The 26,775-nt window shown below is 29.7% G+C and overlaps 2 protein-coding genes across 5 annotated transcripts; one reads left to right on the forward strand and one right to left on the reverse strand.

Annotated features, from left to right (window-relative positions):
* Nucleotides 1-59: 59 nt before the first annotated feature.
* On the reverse strand, nt 60-10,107 carry Hip14 (palmitoyltransferase Hip14). 3 transcript variants are annotated; one of them, XR_014435557.1, is made up of 11 exons: nt 8,769-10,107; nt 6,946-7,084; nt 6,503-6,702; nt 6,133-6,342; nt 5,759-6,053; nt 5,378-5,578; nt 4,756-4,917; nt 4,526-4,682; nt 4,057-4,301; nt 3,569-3,945; nt 60-3,243 (listed from the first exon to the last, which is right to left on the reverse strand). XR_014435557.1 is itself a non-coding variant. In XM_083080925.1 (10 exons), the coding sequence occupies exons 2-10, from the start codon at nt 7,081-7,083 to the stop codon at nt 3,709-3,711; spliced, it is 1,845 nt and encodes a 614-aa protein (XP_082937051.1). In that variant the 5' UTR covers nt 7,084; nt 8,769-10,107; the 3' UTR covers nt 60-3,708. The 3 variants fall into 3 exon arrangements, 2 of the variants coding, with proteins under 2 accessions (XP_082937051.1, XP_082937064.1); XM_083080925.1 differs by having other exon boundaries at nt 60-3,945; XM_083080938.1 differs by having other exon boundaries at nt 60-3,945; nt 5,759-6,038; nt 8,769-10,106.
* On the forward strand, nt 8,820-24,938 carry Bmm (brummer). 2 transcript variants are annotated; one of them, XM_083080907.1, is made up of 13 exons: nt 8,820-11,284; nt 20,380-20,492; nt 20,562-20,681; nt 20,976-21,164; nt 21,270-21,353; nt 21,445-21,621; nt 21,815-21,990; nt 22,420-22,530; nt 22,933-23,084; nt 23,209-23,296; nt 23,370-23,463; nt 23,569-23,767; nt 24,236-24,938. In XM_083080907.1, the coding sequence occupies exons 1-13, from the start codon at nt 11,125-11,127 to the stop codon at nt 24,427-24,429; spliced, it is 1,857 nt and encodes a 618-aa protein (XP_082937033.1). In that variant the 5' UTR covers nt 8,820-11,124; the 3' UTR covers nt 24,430-24,938. The 2 variants fall into 2 exon arrangements, with proteins under 2 accessions (XP_082937033.1, XP_082937038.1); XM_083080912.1 differs by lacking the exon at nt 22,420-22,530 and having other exon boundaries at nt 8,822-11,284.
* Nucleotides 24,939-26,775: the final 1,837 nt, after the last annotated feature.

The raw sequence follows: 26,775 nt of genomic DNA on the forward strand, positions 1-26,775 counted from the left end.
AGAATATATAGGACGATTATACCATTCAAAGAGACAGAGTAAATGATGTATCATCATCGTGTGAATACATTGTGTTATAATTCGTCAAAAATTTAACAGCAATTCGAACATTCAATGTATGTGTGTTATACATGTTGTTTTCGTATTACCTCGCAAATCACAGTAATGGTAAAATCGTATTGTAAATTACAATTTTACATACCTGGGAAGAATTTTTTTCTTTGTATAAGATAGGATCTTAAAAACTATGAATTATCCTTATAGAATTTAAGAAAAAGCGTAGCGATAGAAACGTGCATAGGTGTGTAAAATAACATTCATTATTATACATTATATCCTTTGGCTATAAAAACATTATCATTTTTTTTTCATCGTTCTGTTTCACTACTATTTGATACTTATGATTTGCGAGACAGAGATCGGTATAATTTACGAAGAATTAAATGTTATGCCAAGCCTGGCGTTTCATTTATGCGTCAAAACGCCAGGAGATTACTATCATGTTCCCATTTCGCATTTTCCACATTTGAATTCAGCGAAATTATATCGATCCCAATTTTCAAGATATTACATAATACATATAGAAAGTTAAGATAATACATCTTATTCCGACAATTAAACCTTCCGAATGAAAGAAATAATCACACTACGCAATCGTTAACAATATTTTTCTATAAATCTCAGTTGGACTAGATTGCGAAATAAAAGTATGTAAAAATTGAATTCAATTCTCTATGCGAAATAATACCTTCGACGAATAATATAATATAATTATCCGACAATATATTGATATTATAGTACAATCAATATATTATACTTTTATACTGCTATATATTTTTTATATAATATTTATACACGTATCTCTTTGCTAACAACATTGACATGGAGTACTCGTTTTGCAATAATTGTGTATAATTGCTATTTCAGGTGTATCCATATTAAAACTATCTGTATGTTTCAACATTTTGTACACAAGTGTTTCTTATCGTTCTGTACAAGAAATCGTTGGGTGAAAACTTGTACCAACTATAATATTATAATACGATATTATAATAATTGGTAAATCTCGAATTTAGAGTTGAACGTGTATGACAATGATTTTAAAGACCCATAGTCTTCTAAATCATACTAAAATAAAGCTGATATAGTTATTTACAGACGCGTCAAATAAAATATACAATATTTACATAAAAAATGAGCAGTTATATTAAAATATGAATTTATCATAATGGAAAAACAGAAACTTTGTCATACAATTGGCATTAAAATACATATTCTATAATCTTATCATAGGTACGTTGTTACGTACTTAGAAAATTTTGTAATAAACTAAATATATATCTAAAAAAATCACACAGAGCTATATTATACAAATACTCAATTTTTGATCGATTCGCTTTCATATGCACTCACAGAAATCAAAATCGTGATAAAAAAATAATTAAATGCAGAGTTTAGATTTATATTTTATATATATTAATATCACATCTTTTTTCTCTCTCTTTGATAATTGATTAGATTCTGAAAACTTTTTATTTCACATCTTATAATATGATGCATGATATAATTTCAATATTAGCATCATATAAAACCTTAATGATAGCAATGAAGTCATCATATTATTATAATTAAATTATTTTCTAAAAGAAAAATTATTTCTGTGAAATACTTTATATCAGATAAAACATAAACTGTAAAAATGTACTTTTCTATACTTAAAAAAATTTGTTTTATATTAGTTAAAAGAAATTAAAACTAAATTGAATTATTTCACTCTTTCAACAAGGTTTCGATTTCCGTGAGCGCACCTAAAGAAATAATACTTGCAATAATAATATTCAAGACTTCTTTGAGAAAAATTAAAGATTTCATAATATATTGTATAAAAAAATTGGACGTTCACTCTATTGTTATCTTCATTATAAAATGCTATCATTGATTTTGGAATGTACAAGCAGTATATAATTTCATTATTTTTGCAATAATCTGTATACACAATTTGGAAGAAAAAGTTATTAGTTATTAGTTTAGTATTTAAATACTAAGTACAATATTCGTGCGCCCAAATCAGAGCGCTCTTTGTTGTCATATTAAATAATTTCTTTGTTACGTAACAATATTTTAAACTCACTCTTTGCTTAATATATAAAAAGCGATTTTTGTGACTTAAATTTTTTTGACAAGATATGCTTGATATATATTATATATATGCTGCAACAATTCTTAAATAAATATTACAAATAATCTTTGTAATATTGATTTGTGATCGCAAGTATCGCATTATCATGATAAAAATTACATTTTACAGTCACAATAATAATTGATACAAATAGTAGTTAATCTCAACAGAAATTTTATAATATTGAATACACATAAATGCATTTCAAGAACCATAACATGGCACTTAAGTCAGGTAGAGAGTCTTATAAATACGAACAATAGAGTAAACAATGTAAATAGCTGTTATGCAGTTTTTGCTTTTTGGCTATAATTCTACTGCACAGCATTTGATTTTCTTACGCATTCTAATTTGCATGATTTATACACATTTATAGCATGATATATATAGGCCACATTTTTAATATTCATTTTTTGCATCTTATACAAATTTTAATCTTTGTATCTTTGTGTTTTTAATTAATTTTTTTACATGTCAAAAAATTTTTATTATTGTTTTATATGCGTTATGTGCATTTATTTTTTTAATTACGAATTATTTGAATTTATCAAAGATATATAGATGCATGAATTCTTTGAATGTTCATGTAAAGGAAAAACACAAATTTTTAATTATTCCTTTATGTAATGAAATAATTATAATTGTGTAATAATCTTATAGATTATTTGATCAGAGCTTTATACATGTGTTCATTGAATATTATGTACTTTCAACCTCCAAGTACGTTTACTTCTTGAAGAAGATGATCTGATAAATTATTAATTGCTCCATTTCATAATTATCCATTATGATATTGAATTCAAATGTGGAATGATGAGTAATTATTAGTAGATAAACATGATTTAAGGTAAATTATTAATATTTACAACACGCGCCTATTGTAAAGAATTGTTATCTTAATAATTAGATGAAGAATGTTAGAAATATAAAAAGGATGATACAACCTGTGTAATAATCAGTTGAGATAATTATATTTATCCTCTATTGCTCAAATTCCAGTCCAAGATACAGATTAATTTTTCAATTTCCAAATTTCTCTTCATGTACTTCTCTTCATTTATCAGCTATTATAATTTCAAAATTATATATATGTATATATATAATAATATGAAAATTTATTTTCTTTGAAAATATATTTTTTTCATTTAATTTGGGCAATAAAGAGTTAATTGATGAATTGAAGAAATATTTGTGCAATTAAGTTGTTCTGTCACTCATCGATATCTTTAAGTAGAGCACAGGTGGGATATGCACATTTGTGAAATGTAAGTCTTTCATGAGTACAAGTCGAGAAATTGTTATTCAACGACTATTGTACAATAGACCTACTTATAGAGTGAAATCGTTCATGTATATGCGTAATTACTGCCGTATTGGAAAGTCACTTACGTGTTTGCGGCAACTCTTTGGTAGCCCGAGAAGTACGTCAGGCATAAGTGATATGGTGTATATGTGGGTGTGTGTACAATTAGCTTCTCATGGCTGCGATAGCGCAATACAGTCTCGTTTTAATATTCTTTTACAAGATTCTAAACGTACTGAAAGTTATCTTTCTGCGCAAGCAAAGGTAACTTCTCGATGCTTTGTTTGAGATCGAAACTGTGCAACCAGTCCGAGCTAGGTTTCGCTTTCACCCCGCAAAAGCTGAAATTGCAAAAATCTGCGGCGTTCTGCAGAGCACCGCGATGGAACGGATTCCCTTGCTTGAAATGTTTATAACGACCAGCGTTCATTCGTTCATTCGTTGTCATTCCCAGGACCATGATCTGTGAAAATACGTAAAATTAATCAATCATTTTTTAACTATTAAAATATGATTCCTTCATTGGTTTTAATTTATAAAATGTACATTATAAAATTAGACTCGCGCATTTTACCTGATAACATTGACACGCCAAGAGAGTTCCTACCCAAAAGGAATGAAGTGACGTGTTAGCTGCCACCCACATTACCCAAGCATCGCAGGTAGCCGCCGCTACTAAATAATTGTCCGCGCTGTGACCGTTCGTCAAGTTTGACCAACATTCGAATTTCCAATACTGTACACTAGCGGTTAAAATAACGATACACAATCCAAGCAAAGACGCCAGAAATCCAAGGAAATACTTGTGATTATGTGCACCTGCAAATTATACAATTAGCCCATTGTTTAGCGTTATATACTTCATTGTCTAACTGTATAACTTATTAATTTTCATAATAGTGAAATGAAAAGAACAAATAGAGTAAAATGGCTAAAAGGAAAAATGAAAAAATTTACAACTTGGTATCAAAATAAAAAAATATTTATATATTTATTTATATATATATAGAGCAAATTGAAAGAATATATTAGTATTTATTTACCGATGCAATTATTAACCCATGGACAATGATGATCGAATCGCGCTACACAACGGTCGCATGTGGAACAATGTTTAGATCTCATGGGTCTTCTGACTAAACAGCTACTGCAGAACCATTGTGGTTCAAAACCACCGGATTCGGCCAATTCGATTATCGTCTGCAGATGAAGATATATTTAATTTTTCATGTATATTGGTTAATTTTACACATATAGAAATAATAGAAAGTACATTTAATTTATCCTCGTGAGTCGCTGTGATAATTCCGGGATCACCTCGCCAAGACTGTAGGAAGCATATCCAGAGAGGAACAGAACCACCAACCAATAATAACCATAAATACCATGCTGCATGGACTCCGAGCCAAAATATCCACGTAACATATATCCACATCTAAAAAAAATATAATTCATATTTAAAATATATAATTCATTCATGATTCAATTAAAATCGGCATATAATCAATTGCAAAAAAGTCTGTACTAGAACATGTATAAATATGTTCTAACAAGGTATATCAATGCAAAATATATTTATAAACGATGAGATATTGACATTTTGTAAAGTTATTGCGTTTTTCAATGTATATTATTTTGTTTAAATATCAATAACAATTATATACTTCAATTTCCTAATATAATATGACTTATATTTAAGTATTCATTGAAATTCATTATTATATTATTAATTTTATTTTAAATTTATATAGTATTATTTTATGCATTGTATCATATTATCTTTTGAGCTTATCACCTTATCAACAATATTACTTATCATGCTTAACAGCTTATCAGAAACTAATCGTACGTAAATGTCCTCGATCTATCTAGAATATATCGAATGATCAACTCACCTTAGTTGCCAAATAAATCGACATTGGTAATATATGAAACAGCCGTTCATCGAACACGAAATGGTTCATTAGATACACCGCTACATAAAGAGTGATAAAGGCACCTAGTTTTAGTAAATAATCCCATCCGATCTGTAGAACCATGCCGATCACATAAAATGCTATGAATGGCGTACTGACCATGCAATACCAACGGATTCTCTACAAGAAAAAAATGGATAATGAGATAATGTAATTATATATACAGAGAAATTGGAAAATAATTAACTTAAATCTGTTGTGAACTCTACAGTCAACAGCAAAAAAATATTCTCAACTGAAAAATCACTTTTATTCCAAGCTAATATATATCATGACATACTTATAGGATATTATCATTACCTTATCTCTACACCATGTTCTCGTGCGACCTTGCTTCTCTTTAATCTCCTGACTAATTTTGTGACCTAACCATGCGGCGCCAATATGCGGGCCTAACAGCGTCATCGCGGTCTCATTTTGGAAATTGGGCAAATCTAACGAGGCCCCGTGTTGCACCAGAATAGATATCGCCGTGTTATTTTTCGCTATAATAGCCCAATGCAGCGCTGTGTTACCGTGCAGGTTGTCGGTGAGCGAGTGCGACGCACCTAGAGTCAACAGCAGTCGCGTTGGATCTAAGCTGTAAAAGGAAAGACTTTAAAGTAACCAATATAGCGTTATTCTATTAGAGAAACCATATTGCTTGTATTGTAATAACACGATACTCTATGTACCTGTTGACTTTGTAAGCACTCCACATAAGAGGTGTCATGGCGCTTCTATCTGGCATGTTCGGATTTACACCTTTCGCTACCAGATAAGCCACAATGGCTGTGTGACCAAATTGCGCTGCCAGATGTATGCATGAAAAACCTTCAGAGTCCCTCAAGGTTGGATCAGCACCTGCTCTCATCAGTATGACAACTGTAGAGAGATGACCCTGTCTAGAAGCATGATTAGAATTATTTTGTTTTATAAGTTTTTTTATAAATTCATATCACAAAAAGAATAAGGATAAGACAGCTTATTTTCAAAATCTTCTATTATTCTCATTTAAATCAATTTATTAAGTAATATCAACAATGTTTGTTAAAATAGACTTACCTTGTAGCCCAATGCAATGGCGTAGAAGCTAATTCACCACCAATTGCATCTACTACGGCTCCCTTTGCAATAAGATACTTAACAATATCTTTTCGATTGTTTATGGCAGCCCAGTGGAGTAATGTTACGGTTTCTGAATCCGGTTGATTCACATCAGCACCAGCTTCCACCAATTCTGTCACTCGTTCCAATGCTCCATACTGTAAAAACATTATCCTATTTAGTTTCAAATAAAAAAACTAATCACATTTTTTGGTCAGACATGATTAGTTTTAAATTGAAAGTTTATTTATGTTAAACTCAAAGTGTTAAAAAAAAATATATTAAAATACTAGATGCTTATACGCTATTGTGAGCTTTTCATACTTGTATAATTTGAATTTTTTAAAAATGTATTTAGGATAGTTTGAAGAAAAATTCTTCAATTTAATTGATTAGATTACCTGTGTGGCTCTGACAATATCGAAAGAACTACAATCTTGTGCAGCGGGTCGTGCTGGTTCTGGATGAAGGCTACTAGGATCATCGGGCTCACCAGTGCCCTCACCTTGGCAGGCAGTCTGCATCTGCAGCGCATACATCCTACAGCCAACAAAAGTATATTAAGTATCCTTTTTAAACAATTTGAAATTTTTTGCTTTATTTAAAGCAGATTATAATAACAAGACAATTGTAATAACAAGATAAACATTAATTTAATAATGTATATATTTATCAAATTTTATTATCATTTCTTTTCTAGATTATATATAATTCTAGTGATAGAAGTAGATAGTATATACATTTCTAATACGGCAAAAAAGATTAATCAATCAGTTGATGCAATTCCAATGTCTTTCTCTTTCCTTCTTAATCTCCTATTTTATTTATATTTATTTATTTTCTTTCTATTTTTAATTGATATATACATATCTTTTTTTTTTATTTCATTAAATACAATAATGATTCTCTTATTATTCACAATTTTGCATAATTATGTAAGCAAGAGAATCTACTTCAGAATCTAAAATCTATCTTGAATTAAAAGACTAATTTCATTTCTTGTTTATTCAATTTAATTCTGAAGTTCCTTGAGACGAGCGGCATATCAACACGCGATTTCGTATTCGAGTCAGTAACAAGAGAGAACTCTGTATGCTGTGATGTGTGTATAAATTGTGCTAAATCATTGTTGTTGCCCAGAGTACAATAGGTAATGCTTTCCAGTTAAATTTTCTATACTCCCCATATATGCATTTATGTTTTAAATAGGGAGAAAAGAAGTAGTGAACATGTAAATACATAAACATAAAATCCCTTTCACTCAAAACAAGTATGTATTCAGGTATGATAGAGAAAAGAGGAAAAATTTTATTCCTTGTAGGAGCACATTATTTATTATTGGATCTCGACTTATTGTTAGATATCAAATTTATATTTATATTTTAACATTAATTAAAGCTGAAACTTGAATGATTCTTGAGTTGACAAAAAATTAATTAAATTTGAGATAATTTTCTTATATTTGATAGACTTTTACATGATATCTGCATCCACAAATATGTTATATATTGCGAAAATAATAGATTGTATTTTTTTTTAATAAATAACATCTAATGATTTTTATTACAATTAATAAATTCTCTGTTAAATATAACAGAAGTCACTAAGAATATCTGTTAACTGATTTAATAAATCTAATTATAAATCTCTCTTGTAATTCTTCAGATTAACTTCCTTGAATTATAACATCCTTCTTTCTAAAGTGCAACACAAGTGCAACATATAGCAATTTTGTTTATTTTATTACACTATTAATGTACTATATATCAATAACAAGGTCAATATATCGTGTTGATGTCTTTTTTTCATTAATAACTCGTCAATTACCAATTCTATTTCAAACTAAATTATTTCAAGATATGGAACAATTAATTATACATGTCGTATATCATATAAAATTAACAAGAAATATAACTAATTCTCTCTTTGCGAATTTTTATTGAAAGAATCCAAGAGTTTAGAAGTTTTAGAAGATACAAAATACCCCTTTTCCTTTCTTTTCGCCCTTATTCTATTTCGACGTAGAAGGGTCGACGCAACGCGACTCACCCTCGGGATATGTCTTTCTACCGAGAGACACAGGGGGAAAAAGAGAGAGAAAGAGAAAGAGAGAGAAACCGAAAAGCACTCGCCATCCACGCTGATCGATCTTATGAGTGCGCACAAAAATAAATCGCTTTATATATATGTACTTATAAATATACCAAAGGGTAAACCGGCTCACCTTGCGTTTTATGCGCCGCTAATGCACATAGTAACATAAACGACGGCGGCGTGCACGGCCCTAGTCGGGGATGTGTAAAGGGTTAGTTTCGGAGGACCAGTAGTGTCGCGCACCAGGGAGTGGGGCACCGGCATCACACACACACACCTGCGCGCGCGCGCGCGCACACACACGCACACTCGTCACGTACGACTCGTCGACGCACGTTTGACGGAACCGGGGTCGATCTTTCCGTTGATTCTTCCCCACGAAAATTGCGCGTTCTCGATGTCCGCGTCTCTATCCCGCTTTTTCTCCCCGACTAACGCGCACCGCGAGCAGCAGCGCCCGTCTCACTCGGCTCCGGTTCGTCGCGACTGTCACAGTCGCCCCGTCATCATCGCGTTCCAGGTATTCGTCGGTGTTTGTCGGCGTTTATTACGCGACGGATCCCGATATCGACCAAACCCGACGCCGTCCGGTCGGCAACGTTCGACGTGAAACTCGGCGGATCAGGAACATCGCGGAGACACCTGGCGTAAGGATCATAGTAACCTCGCGGGATGAAGGCAAGAGATCGATTAAAAAAGGAAAAGTTAATTATTATAATATTTAGTTTAATTAGACTAATTAAATTATTATTTAGTTTAATTATTATAGACGCAAAATAATGCTGGAGCACGCAGGACAAGGTTAAGAAAAAAATTCGCAATGAAATAAATACACATATAAGACGAAGTAATTGTGACCTTTTTTATCATCCGAAACATGTCGCCATCTCTCGTGCGCGAAAAGATACTGGAAGGCGATAGATTATCTCTCGGTCGATACATCGTATCTTAATTAAAAATATATCTCGTATCTACAATTTGTGTATTCAATGATTATCGATTTCAAATGCTATGCTGTTTTTTTTTATAACTGACAGTATGTTATATATGAATGAATGTAAACATTATGTATACAAGAATGATTATTGTCAATGGGCGACGCAGAGGACACAGTGAATCATTTCATCTTTGTTTACATTCGCCAACTAACAAGAATAAAGTGGTACACTGTGGGTGCCTTCCGTTTCACACATGAAATGCATAAGCTGTAGAGAGAACTATTCCGTTTCACTTAATGCGCACATTGATAACACATAGAATTTCCTAGAATCCTCCCACTTCCAGCGCATCAACAACGCATCAGCTACTACAGGTTGGTCCTGAAGAAATTAATGCGCAGAGAGTTACAACCTTATGTCACGTGTGATACATTTATTTCGATAGCAGCCATACTGTTTCACATTAAACGCATCAAAAGTCATTCCGTTTCCAAGATTATATTTGCGCATTAATAGAAACGGAACAATATTAATGCATCACACTGATTGTGAATTAAGCGCGCAATGCGTGAAACGGAAGGCACCCTGTATGTGTCCTTGGTTGCTGATAAACGTCCAATATTGGCGACTTATATCAAAACACAATTTAAAATTACATTTTTATTCTAGTAAAAATATTACGTAAAATTATTAATTATTAAGATATTTAATTATTAATTATTAAGATATTTAATCATTGATTTATTAATGATCAAAAATGCATGATTTTAATTATCACATATAACACACTGTATAATTTTTATATTATTATAACACATTATTTTTATCTTTCACATATTTACGTATGCAAAATAAAACATCGTCGGTATGCACGAGACTTAATGATACAAAAAATACATCATACTTGTGAACGCAGCATTTGATGTGCGTCACGCAGGAGGCGTGGCCAACGAACCACACCACCAACGTTGACCACAGTCGTGCGACGAGCGTCACGTGTGAGTGCTTGCGTCACGCACGAGCATTATCGCTGCCGCCGTCCGTGGGTTCTCGTGTCTGTACACACGTAATTTGTGTGTGGCGTTTCCTCCTCTCCGCTTCTCGCTGCGCACGGGGATTTAATCGGGAACGAACAGCTGTTAGCTGTTGCTCGCGCGACAGCAGAGCATGGTTGACCGTCGTAACGATCGTGCATCGCTCTCGCGTATCGCAAGTGACGCACATAACGAGCACGGAATTCGACAGAGATTGTTGATTGAAAAAAGAACGACACTTTTCTCGCGTTTTTCTCAAACAGGAAGTTACGAAAAGTGGCGAGTCAAGTTTCCGGTGGCGTCATTTCCTTTTGCGTTTCGCCCTGTTTATGCCGCGCGTAACTTGCAGTAACTTGTCGTAAACAGCATCGTTTCGCGAGCGATTTTCGGTGACGGAAGAATCAAGAAGGTAAGGGGGATAACAAGAGGGATAGCGAGGAACAACGAGGGACAACGTCGTCGGCGCGACGACCCGTTATTAAGAGCGAGAATCGGGGAACGAAAAAATAGCGACATGAATCTGTCATTCGCCGGCTGCGGCTTCCTCGGCATCTACCACGTCGGCGTGGCAGTCTGCTTCAAAAAGTATGCACCGCATTTGCTGCTCGACAAGATAAGCGGCGCGTCCGCGGGTGCCATCGCCGCATGCAGCTTACTTTGCGACCTACCCCTCGGTGAGTGAATCTCTCTCTCTCTCTCTCTCTCTCTCTCTCTCTCTCTCTCTCTCTCTCTCTCTCTCTCTCTCTCTCTCTCTCTCTCTCTCTCTCTTTCTTATCATTGGTATTTTTTTCGATGAACTTGATTAGACATATTTATCTAATTGTAAGACTGATCTGTCAACTGTCAAGATAAAATAATTATTTCGAAGCTTTTCTAATTAACGGTGCACTTGAGTGTCGATAATATTTTTTTTTACTTCACATATCGTATGCATATTTTTATTTGCACTATTAGCTTCTTTAGAGAAAAATGATTCAATTATATTTTTGTGTATATTCTATTTTTGGACACTGTTAATTGCGTCCGATGACTTACATTGTTAAAGAAAAATCTCTTGCTTTATAGAATTGTAAGTTATATTGGTATCTTTTTTGGAAATTTAGAGATAGAAAGAATGACTGCAAAAACAGGCCTAAAATCGCCCGTTTCGTGGACATCGAAGTTTGAGTCGATTTTAGCGGTAAATAATTGTACATCATGGAACATCAATCCTCTGAAAATTTCAGATTGAGCATATCTTTTATTACTGAGATATGAGGGGTTAAATTGGTCGCTATACATCAATGAAGGGTATGCCATTTTATCCGTTCAACATAAAATACCTCGAGGTTATTTCGCATATCAAAAAATGTTTCAGATAAGATTTGTTTATCTGTTAGAAGACTAATTTATCGTGACCTCAAATCGACGTTTAAGTCAAGTTCAGTGTTGAACGTGTAAAATGACGTACTCTTCATTCGTGAATAATAACTTCAACCCTTCATATCTCAGCAATAAAAGGTATGCTCAATTCGAAATTTTTAGGGGATGAATGTTTGATGATATACAATCATTTACCACCAAAATCGTATCAAAACTCGAGGTCCACGAAACGGGCGATTTTTGCGGTCATTCTTTAAATATTACTTTTAATTATTTTTTTCCTTTTGGAGTATGTCAAAAAATTAGCAATTTTCAGTTTTTTATTTTTCTTTCTTTTTTTTATTTATAGATAAATTTGTCTTCGCTCGTAATACGTAGCATGTTTTACGTTTTTTTTCTTCCTCTTCAAAAAAAACAAATTCGAATATATATATATATATATATATATATATATATATATATATATATATATATATATATATATTGGAGTTTGTTTTTTCTGAAGAAGAAAAAAACATAAAACATGCTATGTATTACGAGCGAAGACAAATCTATCTATGGGGAAGAGAGAAAATATAAATTGTACTTAAAAAAGTGCAAAATTACTTAATAAATCAATTATATGCGAACATTAATAGCGAATAATTGCTTGGATGCTTAAATCAAATTACATGTTATTATACAATGAATGTTACACAATCGAATGAATTTATTATTCAATAATTCACCGCGTGTCGTTACCGCGATAATGAGAGCAACCGCAAACTATAATAATTAGCTTGTGACGCGCAAATTTGTAGCGTCCTACCCCTTCTCCTTTATTTATCATTTGATTGCACGCGTTTGTTAGTTCTATTAAACACGTAAATGACATTTTCAATAATTAAGTTAAGATTGCCGGCTCGTTTATGATGATATGTGCAATCGTCAAACTGATGCATAAAAGAATAAAAAATCGTTATATCTTAAAAAAAAGATAGATAATAAAAATACTATTATGATTGGACAGTCACTATTGCAGTAACGACCATTTGAAATTGTTTCATTTCATAGACGGTGGTTTCATTTCATAGACGGTGAGGTTTCCTTATTTGCCTTGCAAAATTGCGGAAAATCGTGAAAAATCTGAATTTTATATTTCTCCTTCAAGATATTTTTCAAATAAAAAGAATTTGTTTTCACGTCTTATTTAATTTCGTAATAACGATTCATACATTTCAACTTCAATAAGTTATGAGGGAAGGGGGGAAAGGATACCTTCTTTATCTAACAATAAGCTAAGAACTTGTAAACAAGGGAATTGTGATGATTACATTGTGATTATTTCCGCTGCGCAAATGTAATCGAACTTTTAGCTCGCAATTTATCGCGTTGACACGCTTTTAGATGCTGAAATCATTTGCATATATATGCGTAAATGTCATTGCTTGATTGCTTGAATCTTGTAAATAGACCACATGCAAACATAGACGAATGCAGCAAGCAATATTTTGTTTTCTGCGTTATAGATATATGTTGTTTTTATTATCGTGAAAGAGAGGCAGTAAGCACTTGGTTGTGTTTTCATATCTCGTGCGAAATTCTATATTATGTATTATGTATTATATATTACGAACTCCATGAATGTAAAGTAATGAGAGCGCATTAATATTAACAATCAATTTACGCGTTTTTTATGCTTTTTTAAAATTTAAAATAAAAATCTGAATTTAAATTTTTCTTTTGCAATAAAGAAACAGATACATTTAATGTAATTATGTAAGTCTAAAACATATAAAATAAATTTTCTTTCTATAATCATTTTTAATATTATATTTTAGATTTTTATTTACAATTATTTTTATAATAAATTTTGTTTCTATTTATTTCATAGATTTGTTATTATTATTATTATTTTATATCAAAGAAAGAGTTATATTTGGAAAATGGATTAACCGCAAGACCCAACATAATCAATCGCATTTTGTTCAAGTAATTCGAAGCGAGGTATTACATAAATATTTTTTGCATACCTCGTATAATAATATAATAATGCAACGAGAGCTCATGAATTATTTTTGACGGATGCGATCATAAGCATTGTGGCATTTCGTCATCTTGCGTAAGTCCTAATTATGAAATCGAAACGAGTTACACTTACATACATACATAAATACATACATACATACATACATACATATATACATATATATATATCTGAGAGACGTAATCCACTTAATTAAGAGGAAGCAGCTGCTGAGATGACGTTAGTCATTTGAGAATTAACTCGGTAGACTTTAACACGCACGTGAAAAAACACAGCTGCTTTGTTTGTTAGCTCACAAGAGCTCTGATTTATTTATTCACAGATTCCATTTGATTCTTGATGCAAAATTGTTGAAAGATCTAAAAGAGAGTTTTACGATGATTAAAATACTGACATATACACATATGAATATTTAACATGGAAAAAAATAAATTGCTCTAAAAGAAAATTAATTTTTCTTCCAAAAATTAAAATAACTTTGAAGATAATGATTTCGCAAAGTATCTAATATTTATTTTAATTACGTAGTCGCAAGTCTGTAAAAATAAAATAGAAATTTGAAATTTAAATTAGCAAATTAATTTTAAAATCACGAACGCGGTTTAAATATTAAAACGTTGAGAATAATTCAATCTCTAGTTTGCCTTTTCGCATCTTATTTTCACAAATCTTCAGTTGCATAAACAAGGTCAGATCGTATAACGTTAGGAATATGTGTCATAAAGTAACAAACTAATCGATGAGCTTATGATAAATATGTTTTCGTAATCCTCAAGCGTGGATCAAAATCATGGTCAAGTGACGCGAATCGGAGGATAAACATTGGTGAAAGGGTTGGATGCTATCTCTCGTTGGCTCTCTCGCCACATATGTGCATCGATGTCACTGGAACTAGGTTACAACCGCATGTTTATGGCGAGAAATATTATTATATATATACGACCGATATAATAGTTAACTGATATAATTTGATTTTTTGTCGCGTTATATAATTTCGATGATGACCGAAAATCGCTTCATTGATTTAGCGACATGCCAATTATCTAAATTAAGATTAGAAGAATATTTTCGTTATCAATGAAGAGATCGTGAAAAAATTGTTTGTTGTTTATGGCGCTTTAAGATATGCAAGATATGCGCGGAAATTTCGAACAAAACGTCACAGTTAATTGGCTAGAGATATTGTTTCAATGATAGTTTCAAAATTTGTACTTGAAGCTTATCTATATGTATCGCGATAAAGGTGATTATCAATGATCCATGATGATAGTTTCAAAATTTGTACTTGAAGCTTATCTATATGTATCGCGATAAAGGTGATTATCAATGATCAAAATAATGATAAAGATGGACAAGATTATATTATTACTCCATGGTGTATGTCGATTATGGTCCGTAGAAAAAAGAATCTTGCTCGAGATAAATTAACAAAATAAACACAGGAAACAAGAATATTGACCGATTTTATCGCATATAAAAAAGAGTGCTTGATACATATGTTGGGTATATATTTGGCAATATATTTCATATATTTTTTCAATGTATTATAAAATTTACTATAAAATGACATGAACCTTCTTAAAATTGGTCAATGCCGACAGTGCAAAAACGACTAACAAAGTGTCTCGCGAGCATATTTTAATATAAGATGGTTGAGGCAATGAAATATTTAACTATTTGACTCACATCATGTATTCCGCAATAGTGACATCATTTTTGATATTTTTTTTATGGAAAAAACATAAAGAGAATGTTAATTTATTACCAGAATATTAATTTATTAGCAAAATATAATTTTTTATAAAAAAATATAAATAGAATGTTAATTTATGAGCAGAATATACATAAAGATTGGGTTGCAATTTTTAACTGTAATATATTTCCTTTGTGTAATCGTAAAATCAATATTTTAATTGATCGTAACACTTGTGTGAGTTGACGAATTAATCACTTCTTTCTTTCTTTATCGCAACTATATGTCAAAAAATGACTCATGATCGATCGATATATAATGTCAATACATCGTGATTACGTAATACCTCCTCGAAGATGTATTTCTTTTCCGACATCGATTAATATACATCGATCGCGTGAGCCAAGGACATCATCATTCGAATGATATTTATTAAAGGACTAGTGTCTAAAGTCTAAAAGTTAATATCTGCACACAGGTTGATCGATCTGATACGCAATTTCAGATGCTAAGTGCCATTGTTCACATGCGATGATGAACTTTGCACATGCATTTAATATTTTTAATATATCTTCCGTATCTTTGCGAATGTATTCACAAGTAATCTTTGCCGTGAATCGCTGGATTATAAAAGCGTTTATCTTAAAATTGTTGTTTAATATTGTTGAAAGATTAGAGGAGACAAGGTTTATCGATATGCTTTGATATTGCACTCCAGACAGCACAAAAAGGCCAAAAGATGTCTTAAAGACGTCTAAAAGACTTTAAGACGTCTTTAAGTCGTCTTTTAGATGTCTTTTGGACATGTGTGCTGTCTGGGACGTGTATTTAAATTTGCACATTTATTTCTTTTAATAAAAAAATAATTTTTATTTTACGAAATATTGATAAAGATGCATACCGTTTCCTTCTCTTTCTTTCTTTTATACAGAATTTCCATGAATTATTGCATATCATAATTTGTTTGTCTAAAATAAGTTATTTTATTGTCTATTTTTTCAAAGTATTTTTTTGATGGCTAAATCTAAATAAGTTTGGATTACTAATGTGTAAATTTTTTTAAAATTCAAGAAAAAATTCTAGTAGGTTTATCTGTATTGTTTAAAGATATATATGAAACTTAAAAAAAAATACATATATATATATATATATGTATTTTTTTTTAAGTTTCATATATATCTTTAAACAATACAGATAAACCTACTAGAATTTTTCCTTGAATTTTGAAAAAATTATATATATAAATATATATATATAACAAAAGATATATGAAACTAGCAAGATATGAAATAACGGTTCTGTTCGTCAACGGTAAATATGTCCATAGGTTAAGTGCTTTCATGCATATGCAATTCCAATTTCCTCTTACAATTTTTTTCATTCAGTTTTATTATTTATTTATTCCTACGCCACACGCGTGGCATTTATGATACTTACATTACTTATTTTTTAATACAGTTTATCTTATTAATATCACTATGCATTATTATTACGTGTTTTTACGTGTCCCTATCATTTATAATCATTAATATATTCGCAAATAAAGCTTAATGCTAGTATTAAGAAAGAAATACTCAGATTATTTTTTATCTAATATATTTCTTATATATATTTGTTGTAAGAAATAGTTTCGGTTGTAGGCATTATATCCGAGATCCTACATTTTTTTCGGATAAGGACCGAATAATCGACAATTAAGTAAACAGATAATGATTTTCGATAATATTCAATAAAGGATATTTATTTAACTTCTGGAGATAATAAAATTTCTTTGAAAAGCATTGCAAATCGGGACATCTTTATTCCATATTTTTCGACTAACGTCAACGTCATTTCTTCTAACAATAAGTAAATTTTACGAAACGTCGCGAAGATTTCCCTCTTGATCTTGAAAGGGGACATTTACTTGGCATGTCTCGCCACTTTTTTTTCTATTAAGTCATAATTAATTGCGCGGCGTAGAACTCCAACGCAAATCTCATCCTGGTTGTCATTCCTATGATGTCAGACTTCACTCGTGCATGTGTCTACAGTCGGATATAAGATACGGCAAACAAAGCGATGCTGTTTCTATCGGCTCTTTAAGCTGGCGAGATACTCTGACGTATTCGTGCCTTTTCCCAGGCTAACGTTTGCATATCTGATAACCTCGGGCGACTATTTATTCCCTCGTTTGCAGTCTATGACGCTTGTTCGATATTAAGAAATTCGAAATCGGAATCGTTTCAAGAGCAAGGCTGCCCTTCTTTTTTAAATCAAGATCAAAGTTGCGACCACTTTAAACGTAAACGCATCACACGAACTTTACGCAACACATACGCATGCTTATCGACCAGATTGATTCGCGTCATACGCAACTCAAGCTATGCGTACTCTCTAAAAGTGAATCAGTGTATTATCACTGAAAAACAGTAAATAGTCACTGATTACAGCAGTTATAAGTACAGCACTGTAAATCAGTGATATTTTATTGAAAGAATCAGTTAATAATTTTGACTGTTTCAATCAGTAATATCTCAATAATATTTCTTTCGTTATTGTCAGTATTAAACTACAATTCATCTCTCTATCTATTTCATATAAAATTAAAAATTCTATTTATATTTACTAAATATTTATTATATTAAAAATTTTATTTTATTTATATTACATGTATATTGAACTTGTTATTTTAAATAGATAACGAACGAATAATTTTCATTAAGTCGTCAGACATTTATTTGTCCGACTTATTATAAGATCGATTTAATATCTGAAGCGTCTCTATTGAGATTGTATCAGAAATTAAATCGAAGTAATATTTCTAATTTTATCTGTCACTCTTTGCAAACTTTATATAATTCTTATGACTAAACTAAATACGAGAGAGATAGCGATCGTAGCGGTAAACGAACGAACTTGCGATTACTGGTTTTACAGTGAAATTTACTGGTTTTACAGTGAATTTTATTTTAACTGACCATAATCAGTGAGATATAAAATAAAATAACAAAAAAATAAGCGTTTCCACTGAAGATCAGTAAAACACTCACTGATTCTCAGTGAAATCTTATTTTACTGTTTAAATTAGTGATATTTTCACTGATTCACTTTTAGAGAGTAAGCATCGAAATCTGAAATTGCATGCACAAGTTGATCTGGAAAATATTCGAATACAAAACACTGCATTTTGAAAGCAATAATGCGGTTGAATGTCTCCATTGTGTGGGAGCATACGAAAGAAAATACGGGAAAAATACAATAACAAAAGTTAATCTTGAAGAAAAGTTATCATATCTAATCGTATTTTATTTTTAAATTGGAACAATTGTTGTTATTAACAACTGTTATTTTTTCTGTAAATTTCTACGACCCAAAGATATTATATACTTTTAACTGCATATATCATATCTGTCGCATTTAATTAATTTTTCGAAATAATTATAGCATTTTCTGCAAGATTACTTTGTTATAAACATCATTGCTGCTTGCTTTGCATTTCCGCGCACTTTTCTGCGATTATCGCAGCGGAAATTTCATTGAGACAAATCAATCATGCGAAAAAGAGAGAGAAATTACGAAGCATTATTTCAAAAAAATTGTCGCGTGTCGATCGAAAGATAACAATGATATTTTTTCTCTTCCTATCGCTCTTGTTTCCTGACATAACTGACGTCAACTCATTTCTAAGTTTATAACGGAGCAAATGTCAAAGTGGATGATAGAAAGAAAGATAATACATTATCGTAATATATTGCATAAATTTAATAGATGAACACATCTGTCTTTGCTTATTGACTTATCACGAACATCATGATATACAATAACGTCACTAGCATTACATGCTTATCTCAAAAAACAGCATTCTTTGCATATCTTCGGATATTTCGCAATATTGTTTCTTCACCAAAGTTGGAAACTTAACTTTTTGTAATTTTGCATATTTTTGGCTATTTCAATTTTATTTCATTATTTTCTCTTATATTAATAATAATTTATATAACTCTATAAAATTAATTTTCCAGTTATTATATTGATTGGATATAAAATATGTATTATCAATAATGTTCTATTAAAAAGTCTCTTATTGAAAAGTTATTCAGAAAGATTACCAAATGGAACTAGAATAGATATAGCAAATATTTTATTAGTAATATTGCTACTAATCAAAAGTTAAAAGAATAAATCATATCATTTCCATTACGATATTCATGTATTTTTTGTCTATTTAATAAACAAATAGATTCTGACAATATGCAATAAAGATTTATACGATACAATAAAGGCTTATTAATCTTGGAAAAATACAATTCTTCATAAATACTCGTCATAAAAATGTATACAATTTTTAAAACTTTGATTCTTTCAAATTTCTTTTATTTTATTTTGTTGACTTAACGCTTTTTGACATCCATGTTATCGTTATCTTATTGATCTTAATCCTATTAAGTACTTCCTTTTTCGTGTTCATTAAAAAGAATTTGTAATATTAATTTAATATGTTATTATCGCGTGAAATTTTTAATTTTTTATCAAATAACTTGAATAAAACTTGTCTCTTTCTGTTTACAAATTTTATCAGTGTTAAATAAATCTATCACCAACGATCGAATGTTAATTAATCAGTGATTCACGAATGTCCTAGTGGTCTTAATTAGCTTTGTTTCGAATTTACGAAAATTTACATGATCGTTATTATTTTTTTTTAGGAGTAATGACCAGCAATATATTACGTCTGGCACGTGAAGCGCAACAACACCCGCTCGGACCGTTCAGTCCATCTTTCAATGTACAACACTTTCTGTTAGACAGCATGCAGAAGGTAAATAGAAAAGATTATTAAAATCTCCTTTTGTTAAAATATAATGCAAAATGGATATTTTTATTTTAGTTTCTACCGGAGGACGCTCATATTCGTGTAAATGGCAAATTGCATATCTCTATGACAAGAGTATATGATGGGAAGAATGTCATCGTCTCTCAATTCAATTCCAAGGAAGACTTAATGCAAGTAAGGCAATTTAGCTATTTGTATTGTCGTACTTTTATAACAAGAGAGCTAAATTAGATAGATTGATAATAAGCTTATCGTATTTGGTAGATAAATTTAAAACAAAATATTATTCAATCAAAAATAATTTTTATTATTTAGAGAAAATTTTATCAATTGATTGCAAATCGATTTTATTTTTATATAAGTTATAATAATCTGTTTCTTCAAAGGTATATTTATACCTAGAATTTTCACTATTTGTATTTAATATTTTCCACTATTTTATATTTAATATTTTCTTTTTTTGTACAGGCTCTATTAGCTTCTTCGTTTATACCGTTCTTTTCCGGTTTGCTACCACCACGATTTCATGGCATCAGATACATGGACGGTGCTTTCAGCGATAATCTACCTACGCTCGACGAAAATACAATCACTGTTAGTCCATTTTGCGGAGAAAGTGATATCTGTCCCAGGGATATCTCATCACAACTTTTTCACGTACGTACTCATCGTTCACGCTTGTTAATAAGCGATATGTACAATTATTATCTCTTTCGATTATTTCGATAATTATAATTATTGTTCTTTTTGTATATTTTATAGGTCAATCTCGCAAATACAAGCATAGAGCTCTCTAAACAAAACATATACAGGTTCACAAAAATACTTTTTCCACCTAAAACAGAGGTAAAATAAAAATCTGTATTGTTTGATATTGCATAATTGCATAATTATCTTAAATGCTACAGATAATTTTGTTTCCTCTTGAATTTTATAGATTCTTTCGAATATGTGTAAACAAGGATTCGATGATGCATTAAGATTTTTACATCGTAATAATATGTTGAACTGTACGAGATGTCTCGCAGTACAATCAACGTACATAGTTCAAGAGACATTCGATGACAGCATGGAATATGACCCGGAATGTCTAGAGTGTAAGATGCATAGACAGGTAAAAAATTCATAATATGTAATAATTTTCAATCAGTATCATTCATTCTACATCATTTATATCGAAATTTAAATTCAATTTTACCTGTATTAATCAATATGAATCAATCTTGTTTTTCTTTATTCTTCCGATATATTTTATTTTCATATTATTGCACATATATATAATATAAGAGAGACTATATTATTTTTAGGAAGCATTGGTAGCCAATTTGCCTGAGACCGTTATGACGATATTCCAAGATGCCATAGATTCCGCCAATAAAGGACTTGTTAATTGGCTGTTCAAACACCGTAGTATGAAACTACTATCGTTATTGAGTTTGCCTTGTACGCTACCGGTAGATATAATGTACGCCACCATCACAAAGTAAGCAACTATTTAAATATATATGTGTACATAAATACACCGCTTGACGAAACACATACATGAAATAATTTAGTTCCAAAGATGCGTGCTCGCACCCGTGTATGTGTATAATCTAATATTATATTAATTTTAGATTTGTGAATGTCTTTGATTATTATTTAGAGAGAGATGTTACATGCCATCTCGCTTGCAATTAAAGATGATAATAAATTAATAATTTTTATTTTTATAATAATTTAATTTTACTGTTATTAAGTTTACTGTTCTTTAAGAGTTTATTAATCTTAAGTTTTATTATCTTTTATTTCACTGCATGAGTTACACATTACTGCATATATTGCATGTGATATGCTCAATCAATTGCAATTTCACAAATTATAATTATTGTTTGTGATATTGTGTGTTTAACATCATGCATGTCATTGATAGTTTGATTGGTAACAAGATAGAAACTCGCACTTTGGAATACAAAGTAGTCGGAAATGTTCTACATATCCCACAACGAGCATTTACTCATTCTAAGCATTTAACACCCTCCCGGTAAGCATATAACATTTTCAGGCTTTCTTTATCTTGCAATCTTTGTGCACTATATCTATGGAATTTTTTTTATCATCAAAAAGCATGTGTTGTCTGAAATTTTATTTTTAATCATAGATATATTTCATCACATTGCTGATTATAAAATTTTATCTTTCATGAAAAAATATAATTATTATAAAATACGAATTCTTAAATGATTTGCAATTTTACTTTGCAATAGATTTTACTTTGAAAAATTACAGAATACTTCTAAAGTAGTAGATAAAAATTGAACAAAATATTAAGTGGGAATATTTTCACAGTCAGGCAGAAATTTACTTATATAATAATTAATTATAATATTTTCAAACAACTTGTTTTGTGTGTATAATTAATGGTAATGTATTTTTTCTATTTCAGATTCATTATAAATGTTCCGAAACTGAGAAACAACATAGTGGAATTAATTAAATTTTTCTTAGAACAATTGAGTATAATATTTCCAAAAATCAATGTCTATGTTCAGTCTCAATCAATCAAGTGTCATTTCAACATTATGGAATATGATTCAAGTAAGTATATTTTGATTTTTAATATTATATATATTTATACATAATATATGAAAGTTGATTAGCAAGTGAATTACTTTATTATGCATTGTAAGTAATTCTCAAACAATATTCTCAATTTTTTTAGGTATGTATGATGCACGAGATATAGAGGAGGTTGACACTCTATATAAAAAACACACAAATCTGGATTTAACTGTTCAATACAACGAGCGGTAAGTAAGACAGAGATAATTGCATAGAGTTATTTTGATTGTATGTCATCACTATTAACGTATTATGTTTTAGGCCATCATGGACAGATTCGGGCAAATCGAGTTGTGTAATAAATATGGGCGATCTCACACGAACAATGGATGATACTTGCGAAAATATTTTGCAAGTATGTATTCTTTAATAAGAATATTAAAATATATTTAAAATATATAATTTAAAAGATAAAGATATTAAGGCTGCGTTCCAAAATTTCATAAATCTCATTATATAGACAAGTACAGACCAAGATGCTGTAATAGCTTACTATTATATGGATGATAACAACAAAGTGCAAGTGACAGAGATCTTCGATGTAACCGATTCAGAATCGCATACTATACTTTCCATAGACGAAGTTGATACCAATAGAAGACTCCAATTTGATGACTGGACTGAATCTACATGGTTGTCTCAACATACATTTAATGATGGTAAATTATTTGATATTTTTTTCATAAAACATACGGGATTTATGACCAATATTTTATAACATAAATTATCGGATAATTTTAATTATTAGCGTATTTTTTCAATCAAAATTTTATAAACGTACAAATTTATTTCCTCTTCTAAAGTTATTAGGATATTATTTAAAGATTTCAAAGATCTAAAAATCCCTCAATTTGCACCCTTATTTATTATAATGGAATGCATGGGTTAAAGTTGTAAATTTTTTTTTTACTTTTTTGCGTATGCTTTCTTAATCTATAATAATCTCATGGAAAATATAAATAATGCTAAAAAGCAATACAAGAGAAGATGGTACTTTAGAGGAAAATAGTTAATTTATAATAAAGAAAATCCTTAAAGTATGTTAGAATAAATAAAAATGGATTGTATAAACTTAGAAATTTATAATTTATAAACTTCTAAATATATATTTATTGCAATAATTACAGAGTCTCTTTATAATGGGAATCAACAAAATATAGAAAACTTATCGGATGCATCGTTAGAAGATGAGATATTAAATAACGCAAATATATTCTCCGATCCGGAAAGCGAATGGGAAATGGAAAAAGAAGAAGTGGAAGAGCCTAAGTCTCCGGACAGTCGACCGGAAGTAGATCAACCATCCACGAGTTTGCTATAAAATTATTCTCCAGTAGCCTATGTAATTGTTATCTTAAAATATCAAATAATTGAAATTTTTTTTTTGTTTTTGTTTTTATGATATACTGCGAGAACATATATGCCTCACTTAGCCATGAAGAGCAGAGACATTTAAAGTAGTATATCCAAATATTGTATGTAATATATACAATATAATATAAAATAGTATATTCGAATATTTTCCATATGCGTGAACATATGGAAAATAACAAAAATTGCTCAATTCAAAAGAGAGCATTATTTAATAAAAACTTATATATTCTTGTAAGATATATAATTGATAGAAAATGTTGATGCATATAAGTACCTAATGTAATATACGTATCAATAATGTTAATACATTTAAGTGTTAGTATGGCGTACACACAATAGTATTCTAACATAATTCAAGTTTGTTACCTTAGATTTGAAAATTAATGATAAACAATTGTACGTTTATAGATTTTACAAAAAGACTGATTGGTGATTAAAGATAGTATGATAAAATCATCGATATTTTTTGACTATTTTTCGAAGAAATTTAGAATTTATTTTCTTCGACAAAAAAATAGAAACAATTGTAGAATTTTTGAATAACTAATAATTAAAGGGATAATTAATTTTTAGAGGTGAAATTAAAATCTAGAAAAAAAATAAATGACAAAATTATATTTTGAATTGAATATAATCGAATATTATTTTTACATTCAGAATATAATTCAATTATATTCTGAATGAATTTTAAGATATTATGTTAAAAATTACGTAACGATTCTTATAAAAACTAATTATTTTTAATTCTAAAAAAGGATCGTTTTCTTTCAGATTGGTTTAAAAGATATCTGACGATACGTTACTTATATATTGTATAAAAAGATTACTTCTAAATAACTTTTTGGACCATGTTAAAGAGAAATAACAAATGTTTAAGAAACTTGAATTCAGAAATCAGGTTTTCGAGCTAGTTACTTTTCTCTAAACAAATTAGTCTTATTTACAATATAAGTTCCATGTATATTCAACCAACTATTAAATTTCAATGCTCGTTCGAACATGTTTCTTAAGCAACATATTTAAATGTCATAATTTTTGTTTATTAAACGTTTTCGTATTTATTTTGATAAATACTATCATAGGACCCTTAAACATTGACAATAATTTTGTTTATCTTGTATAATTTGCGATATGTTTTTCATTACAATTTTGTTATCATCTACAAAACTTTCAAAATATGCTCTATCTAGGTTGTGAAGAATATAAAATATAAAATATTTTAAAATATTTAGAATAAATTTTTTATATTCTATCATGATTTTCTTAATAGCATTAAATTATATTATTAAATTTTTTATTTTATATTTTTCTTATAGCATTAATAATAATTTATAATTAAATATTAGTAAGTATAAAACAATTTTATACTAAAATTTTCTCCAAAATATATAGTACATATTCCAAGTTAAAAATTATTTATAGTCTATCATAGAAAAAAAAATTTTATAATTGCTTACAGCTGGGTCTGAACGTTAAAGAATTAAACTTTTTGTTTAACTGTTGCTTTTTGTTACTTGTTACAGAGTATAATTTAATAACTGGTTATAACTGGTTATAACTTAGCTTTTAATTATGATATCTTATATCAATAATATTTTATACATATTTAAATATTAAGAATATTTTGTGATTTATTATTTTAAAATATTTCATTTTAATAATGGGCATATAATGGGTAAAAAAAACTTGTCTCTTCTTTGTGATAATTTCATTGAAATAGAAAAAATTATAAGAAAAGTATCATTGTAAAATATTTTTTATTGCATTGCTTTTTGTTTTCGAATAAGGTATTTTTTTTAAATAAAGTATTTTGCACGACAGTACTTTCATATTTTCTTTGAGACATGAAATTATCCTAAATAATACACAAATATATTTTATATCCATTATAGATTTAAAATATAATTTATTTTTTAATTTAATTATTTCACAAAATTTCTATTTATAGATGGAATTTGATTTGATCATAAACAGTGTCTTCCTACTTATTAATTTACAGAAAATCTAATTAAAGAAATATTGAAAGATGTCGGTTTTTTTAAACATCTTTTTATAAGCTAATATAAAATCTTATATCATTATTAATGATCTTCATAAATGTTATACATATGTAATGTCTTTTATGTATACATAGAATAAGCAAAATAAATACAAATAAATCAAATTTACAATTAAATATAATTCTCTTATTATGTATAACTGTAAATATAAAAATATTAGAATGAAAATAAGTTGGTATTTAGAAGTACCAAAATATCTTATTATGAATGAATGTATAAAGGAGAGACAAGAA

Source organism: Camponotus vicinus, unplaced genomic scaffold (assembly GCF_025532165.1).
Source record: "Camponotus vicinus isolate PSW18456_S1 unplaced genomic scaffold, iyCamVici1.0 SCAF_1, whole genome shotgun sequence".
Classification (NCBI taxonomy): domain Eukaryota; kingdom Metazoa; phylum Arthropoda; class Insecta; order Hymenoptera; family Formicidae; genus Camponotus; species Camponotus vicinus.